The following is an 8141-nucleotide window of genomic DNA, read 5'->3' as shown; positions in this document are numbered from 1 at the left end:
AAGTAGAAGATATGGAAGAGATAACGAGAACGAATCTGTGCTGAGCTTGTACTGGGAAAGGAGAGGGAGGAGGGGAGGTTCACGGTTGGTGCACTGGTATGTGACGTCAGCGGCTTGTTGGATTGAGGTGGTGCGTCCTGCTGATTTTAATCCTAACTCATTAAGGAACAGGGAGCAAGTGCCTGTGCAAGCTCTCTGGGGAAAGAGAGAAAGTGACGGGAGAAGGAAGGAACACTAAACCATCCGTCAGAGGAGATAAGTGGAACTAATTTACAGCTTGAGAGACATAAGACGGAATAGATCAAGCATTGTCTATTTCCGTTTCATGCCTGTTTTCCCTCATTACCCTTTCCCTTGTTTTTACTAAACTTATTTACTGTTCAAGCATGCCCACAAACGGATTTAACAGGGCTCTGAAGCTGCAGTTCGGCCTTATCAACTATGACAGCCGCTACCTGACAGCCGAGGCCTTTGGCTTTAAGGTGAATGCCTCGGGCGTCAGCATGAAGAAGAAACAGATCTGGACCCTAGAACAGGATGAGAAAGACGGCCAGGTAGTTTTCCTCCGCAGCCATCTGGGACGCTATCTGGCTTCTGACAAAGATGGGAAGATCACATGTGGGGCAGAGAAGCCTGACCCTGACAGTCGCTTCCTTATTGTGCCTCAATCTGATGGCCGCTGGGCTCTGCAATCAGAGCCTTACCTGCGTTACTTTGGAGGCTCGGCTGACTACCTGTCCTGCTTTGCTCAAGCCATTGGGGAACAAGAGCTGTGGGCCGTCCATTTGGCTTTACACCCGCAGGCCAGCTTGCTCAGCGTGGCACGTAAGCGCTATGCCCATCTGTCTGCTTCAGATGGAGAGATCTCCGTGGACAGTAACATTCCCTGGGGAGTTCACTCCCTGGTCACCTTGGTATACCTCGATGGCAAGTACAGCCTGAAGACCTGTGACAGTCGTTTCCTCAGCAATGATGGCAAACTGGTGAAAGAGAACACCAATAATACAAGCTTTACACTGGAGCTGAAGTCCGGAAAGCTGGCCTTTAAGGACAGTGATGGGAAATATCTGACCCCAGTGGGCCCCACAGGGACGCTGCGGTCCGGCCGCTGCTCCAAGCCTGGAAAAGATGAGCTGTTTGATCTCGAAGAGAGTCATCCACAAGTAGTTTTTCAAGCTGCCAACAAAAGATTTGTCTCTGTCAAACAAGGTAATCAGTCCTAATGAAGTCTTGAGTTAAAAAGTACATTATCTAAAATTGAAAAGTTTCCTACATAAAATGTATTGGATTGTTACCGAAACAGCAGAATGATTTTTATTCTGGAAACTAAAAGGAAGTTAAAAGACAAGATATGATTGTTTGCAAGTTCCTTGTTTGAAAAAAGTAGATTTTTCCAAAAATAAGGCAAGGTGAAAGGCCTAACAGATGGTATGGTAACAGATGGGTGTGAAAACAATATGGCAAATATGTAGGCTAGGCGTAGCTAGATGCTAAATTCAAGCTTGGGGAAGTAAGAAATTATCACATTTTAAAAGACTGACAGCTATTTCCCAATATATTTCTTTCAATAAGATTAATGTTTTTTCTACGTGTTATTCTTATTATGTTTAAATGTAGTAGTCACCTTTCCGGTACTGTTGATTTCATATCAGTGGTTCACTTTGGTTTAGTTTTCTATTCTGTCTCCTTTCAGTATTTAGTTTACCTGCATTTCTTTGCAAAGCTGCTGAAAAACTGAAACAGACTTTGCAAATTGTTAAATTTAGCAAATGTAGGTATTGATATGTTAGCTCATAGCCTAGCCCTAGCCTTTTTAAAACACCTGAACAAATAGCACAGTAGAGTACATTCTAGTGACCTTGATAACCCAAGATCGCCTGGATTTGTATTATTTCTTTCTTACAGGAAAATTAGCAAGATTTACCCGCTAATGTAGGGAAAGTTTTACTTTTATTGTCTACACGCTGCATCCAGAAAGGTTGACAGCCGTACTGTGAATGTAATTGTGGTAATGGGCTTTGTCATTTCCACTGCGTGTCCATTGAAGATTAAGCAGCATGCAAATTACTTCAGGGCAGGTCTGTGCCCCACGGGTGTCAATTACTATCATTGGACTTTAAGCGGTTACTCGCTATTTACAATCATCCATCGAGTGTTGGTCTGCAAATGATTTAAATCTGTGGGTAGTGGCTGCAGAAAAACAGAGCTACAGCCAGTACAGAGTTACAATATATATATATATATGTTGAGCACAATGTGTTCTGCTCTGTCCTGTATAACAATTCCAGCAAACAATGTGGGAGGACAGCGGAACAAATTGTGTTTCTGTTGCAAGTAGTTAAAGCTTTAAAATTCAATTACAAAGAAGAGCCTTATTTAACTAGCTGTACAATGTTCATTCAATATGAGCGCATATCGGAGGAACAAGGTTCTCAAGCAAACATAAGACTGCAGTCATCATTATGCTTATGAATGAATAAAATGCTGCATAAAGAAGGTGCCTTTCAGGGCAATATTTGTACAACCTTGCACTCTAGTCTCATAATATAGAATAAACAATTACATTTTGTATTGTAGTGTTTAGCTTGTGGCATACACGTTTTTAAAGGAACCGAGCACTGAAAGCTGCTTAGTGGGCCCTGCAGTGCAGATTTGCGTTTCACCACTCCGGGAATTACAGCAAGCAAATGGACGAGGAAGGGTGGAGGGGTTACTGTGGGGGATTAGGGTTGTTACAGGCTTAAGAGAAAGGTTGAAGGATATTTCTGTGGCATCTAATTTGAACTACAGCAGACACAGTTCAGTAGCGTCTGTGTATTCTCCACCACCTAACACACGCCACCAGACAGTGTTAATACATGTGGATTAAGTGTACAAAATTACACTGGCTGTAAATCAGGCCGCATGTTTAACAGAATGGAGCAATCATTTACTATCTGGAAAAATATGCACAATTTTATGCAAAAATGTAATGCTACTCTGTTAGATTGATCTTTTCTTTACTTTATTTTGGACGTCAAAAACACATCACGAGTTGATTAAATGAGATGTGCTTAATAGTTAACAGAGTGATGCATAAAAACATCCGCAGCTCACAGATAGCGACAGAGCAGGTTGTTGTTTAAAGTGATTCTGTCTTCAAAATGTATTTTTTTAGTATAAAACACACAATGATATGTTTGTTATGGTGGTGGAAAAAGGGCAAAACATTGCTACTATTATCCACGTCTCCCGCAAATCTTGCCAAAGCATCATGTATTGTACAGAACTTTCCGTTGGTGTAATCCATTAGAGTGGATTAATTTTAAGAATGATGTAACTAGACCTTGAATCAAGCAACCAACCTAATTTAGTAAGGAAACACACGGCAAGTCATTAATGTAAATATAAACGTAATCACAGCTTAAATATGTATTATTAATCTGCCAAATAAAATGATTTGTGACCTAGCAATACATGCATCCTATATAAGGAGGCAGAAGCCTTGAATGAGTCATTGAAGGTAGCACCCTGTATAATAAGGCCAACAAAAGAGAAGTGCTTAAATAATACCATGTTAAGTACACGTCTCCTGAGAGAGCAAATTACATTCAAGAGGAGGCAACCATAAAGTCAATCATTTCTATTGAACAAAAGGTATAATTATGGCTGTCTTTTCTTCCCTTATTACCAGGAGTGAGTATTTCCGCCAATCAGGACGTAGAAACAGACATGGAGACCTTCCAGATGGAGATTGATAAAGAGAGCAAAAAGTCTATGTTCCGGACCAATGGTGGATCTTACTGGACTCTCGTGACTCACGGAGAGATACAGTCCACTGCCACAGAAGTGTAAGTAGCTATTACAGCTTTCAAAAGGTGAGCTCCCTTTAATGTTTTCAATGACTTCGCCCTTATGTCTTCATGCCTTTTTCCCAGGGAGGTCAACACAATGTTTGACATAGAGTGGCGAGGACAGAGAGTGGCACTCAGAGCAAGTAATGGGAAGTATGTATGTACAAAGAAGAACGGTCAGCTCTCAGCAGTCAGCGATGCAGTCGGTAAGTCCTTTCAGCCAAGCCACTTGAGATTCACTGCTGCAGGGTAAGCCTTGTAGATTAAATGCACACAAAGTGAACAGTATTTTTCCTGCATTGTAGGTGCTGATGAATTATTCCTGATGAAACTCATCAACCGCCCTATGTTGATCCTTCGTGGAGAGAATGGCTTTGTGTGTCACCACAAGAACTCCAACACTCTGAACGCAAATCGATCAGTCTATGACATTTTCTCATTGATTTTCAATGATGGCGCCTACCATGTAAAAAGTAAGTATTCTCATGATGTTCTTGACATACTATCTTTCAACATAACAACCATTCTGTTTTGATAGATATTCATTAATTTAAAAGGTCACCTATTATGGTAAAATCCACAGTTTCATGTATTTTATACATACACATGTGTCCCCTCTGTGTAAAGAGATTCTGAAAGTTTCAGGAAAAGAGATTCTCTCTCTTTTTGTCATGATCAATTTATATAAAAACTTGTCTGAAAATGAGCTGATCAGATTTTGGCCACTTTATGATGTCATAACGATATTTTGGCTTGTGTAACCATTAGCCAATCACCAACCAAGGTGACACGCCGATCACCAACCAAGGTGACACACCCCCCCACCCACCCCCCCACCCCCCCCCCGTATCACCTTAATCTCCTCTTAGAGCTCCATTGTGTTCTTTTTTAACCAAATGTCTCTCAGAGGGGCGTGGGGAGTGGCTCCTTATTTTCATCTAAAGTAACAGACACAGAATCAGCACTTTTGACACAGGGCTGAAACAGAGGAGTTTATGGGATGTTACAATGCATGATCTGTTTGGTATTTCGAGCCAAACACTTCAGAGACATGTTTTGTATATATCTGAAAACTATAATATATTGATGAAAAACAGTATAATAGGGGACCTTTAAACAAACAGTGAACCTATAATTCACCCATATGCCCTTCTGCAGGTGTGAATGGAAGGTTCTGGTACGTTTCTAGGAGTGGCCTAGTGTGCTCAGATGGAGAAAAACCAGAGGACTTTTTCCTTGAGTTCCTGGAACATGGACGCGTCGCCATTAAGAGCTCTGATGGCAAGTACCTCCGTGGAGACCAGGGAGGTACACTTATGGGTGATGGTACAAATGTTGATGTATCTTCTCTTTGGGAGTATTGATCCTTTTCAATCAGGGCCCTTAAAGAGGGAGCAGAAAGGTGGGGTGCAGGACCTGCTTTTAACAGCTCAAATGGAACAGACTGAGAGGGTAACATGTTTTCTGTTTTTATACTAGCTGCCAGGTGCCCGATCCAATGTTTTTTGTTGTTATTTTTTAACACTAAGGGCGATATGCATGTTATTTTTTGTGAATGTTAAATGCCAACATCAAACAACACATACTGGTTAAAACATGTCATTTCACAAATCCAGAACAAAAAGCAGCTGTATCAATTATTCAGGCTTTTTGTTTAGTATACATAGGTACACTGACAACCAATTGTCTTTGAGGGCAGACACAATGAGCAGTCACTGAACAAAGATATGTGTAAGGGTTGCTGCCTCTGCTTGTTGCTGCCTTTAATGTCATTTTCAGTTTAGGCTATTCAGGAAGCTTGGCCATAAAAGGCAAAAAAGGCCCGATTAGTAATTCTGCTGAATTAACCTGGTAAAAAACACAAAATTCCACCAAAAGCTGGAAAAACCTTTGACGATTTCTCCATCTACACAATGTAGGATCAATGTGGCTGCATTGTTAGGTGTGCTGTTTTTACAGGGATACTCATTTATATTTGTTTAGACCTTAGTCAAATATTTGTATTAGTATATTTCTTCTGTAATTCCTGTCAACAACCCCACTGCGTTTTTTCACTGTTTTTAAGTTATTTCAATATTTTTAAATGTTTTATTATAAATATGTGGGCATTTTGAGCAATGCTAATGTACCACTGTCTTCAAAACAACAAATGGCTGGCGCCAATGGTGTTTTGATTCATCTAAATGGAGGGCTCTATTAGAGAGAAATATGAAGAAAATGAAGTGTGATGGAGCAAATAGCATCACAAAGCATCACTTCAAACACTGACATATGTTTTTGTGTAACACAGAGATACAGAGAGTTGAGCTTTTCAGGAATAGAGGATATCAGTAGAATTTCCATATAACCACACCGGAGAAAAGCAAAAAAACAAAGAGGGAGCACATTTAAACTATACATCATTTTTAATGTACCAGGTATGAACACAGAAAGTGCTTCTCTGATGTTCTGCCTAGGGGCCTTAAACTATACTGTACTCTACATCCCTTTATACACTGTTCTGTGTTCAGAGTTGGGAGATAAGATTAGAAAATGTTATGGAATAGAAAAATGCAAAGGTTTCCTACTGGAATAAATAAGGCCTTTACAGCTCTGACATAATGCTATAATACAATCTAATGTGTGTGTGTCCAAACAATGATTGTTTGTTTTCTGTCAGTTTGACCACACGGTGTACAACCTGAATATGTACACAATTCATCCTGTAGATTTCTGACAGTTATTCCCAGAAAGAAATACTATTTGCAATAGTTCAAGTATAATGTCTAAATCAATATTATAACCCCTAACCTCTGTGCAATTTGCAAACATTAGAGAGACATTTTTAGAAAGCAGGGCTTAAAAGGCTTGGTCACCCATGCAACCTGCAACAGCTTCCCTTCAGACATATATTAGAATGTATTTAAAAACAGTAGAAATGTATTGTTGAACTATCTTTGTTTTCTGATACGATTTTTGAAAATGATGATGACAATAAAAACTTCACAATATCCTTGTTGACTTTGGGACAACAGTTGTATGCCAGATTAAGATAAGGAACCATGTCTCCTGCGTTCTGCATGTCAAATGACGAGCAAGAATGATCTGTTTGGACAAGGTTATCTGCCAATGTATTCAATATAATGTCCACTAGTCAGTATTATCCCACAAACAACAGATGTCTGCGAGTAAGAAATTAAAGTACTATAAATTCAGTCTGGTGCTTTCATGTTTCAGCTCAAGTACCATAGAGCAGAAATTACTCAAAATGCCTTTTATATATATGGCATTTTAACTTTTTATAGTAGGAACAGTTCATGGTAATTGGATTGCACATATACCATTCTACTTTTACAGACAAAGCACAAGCTGTCCGCCCGCTGTCACGCACGCCCCCGCACACAGGAGGCGATAATAATGATGAAAAAACTGCTTGTTCATTATTGATTTATTTTATATTTGTATTTTTAGTAACAGTATTAATAATAATGGACGAAAGCAACAACAAAGGGTTTAGGGCTCAATCATTTAACATGTATTGTCATTCACAAAATATAGCATAAGTCCTTCCCTATAAAAGGGAAAAGACACAGTGAGAAAAGCAGTAGGCTATAAATACACTGGTGAGGAAATAATGACTACACAATCTGGGTGTGCTGGCTACAAGTTCCTGGTAAAGTGCTTGCTGGCATTAATTCTATAATGGAACTTAATTATCAATTATGGTTTTCCATTGAAAGTATATGAAATGTCAGTGTGCCCAAATATGTTCCCATTCACTACACTGGGTGGCAGTGTGCACCTCTACTAGTTCACTCTCTGTTAAAGTAATCGTCTGTGACAAGTGCCTTGAAAGGAGCATATCCTGATACAATCACCATAAGCACCACACCTGTTAGCAATCCAGCACACTGCACCCAGTCACCTGAAAGCTGTAATTACACTGTCCACAACTCCAGAGTTTAAATTGGAACTGGCATCAGCTGTCATTTGCAGTGCACAACACTAACAGTATTTGACTTACTGTGAAGAGAACTGGACAGGATTTCACAGTAACGTGTTTGCCTTCTTCAATGGTTTAATAATGTTTATCTCTTTGTATATACAGTCTATGGTTTATCCACAACAAAGTATTGTGTTTCATTTTTTTCAGAATTTCAAATGACTCTTTTACAAACACAAACTCCATTTTCAACACCAGAACATTTCACATTGACACTTGGCCTCCTCTTGTTTAATTCTATAATTGCACTAGCAAATGTGTTCTTTGAGCATCACAGCTCCATAATTGCTCTGCCCACTAGCCCAGATCATTACCCACTATTCACT

General features: G+C 39.7%; 1 protein-coding gene across 1 annotated transcript; it reads left to right on the top strand.

The window, feature by feature from the left end:
- The first annotated feature begins 386 nt into the window (after window positions 1-386).
- fscn2a (fascin actin-bundling protein 2a, retinal) lies at window positions 387-5197 on the top strand. The gene is made up of 5 exons (XM_034220301.1): window positions 387-1209; window positions 3674-3830; window positions 3918-4039; window positions 4139-4306; window positions 4992-5197. The coding sequence occupies exons 1-5, from the start codon at window positions 387-389 to the stop codon at window positions 5195-5197; spliced, it is 1476 nt and encodes a 491-aa protein (XP_034076192.1).
- The last annotated feature ends 2944 nt before the right edge of the window (window positions 5198-8141 follow it).

This window comes from Gymnodraco acuticeps, unplaced genomic scaffold (genome assembly GCF_902827175.1).
Source record: "Gymnodraco acuticeps unplaced genomic scaffold, fGymAcu1.1, whole genome shotgun sequence".
Lineage (NCBI taxonomy): Eukaryota > Metazoa > Chordata > Actinopteri > Perciformes > Bathydraconidae > Gymnodraco > Gymnodraco acuticeps.
Note: the sequence above shows the minus strand (reverse complement) of the source record. Positions and strands in the feature narration are given on the sequence as shown.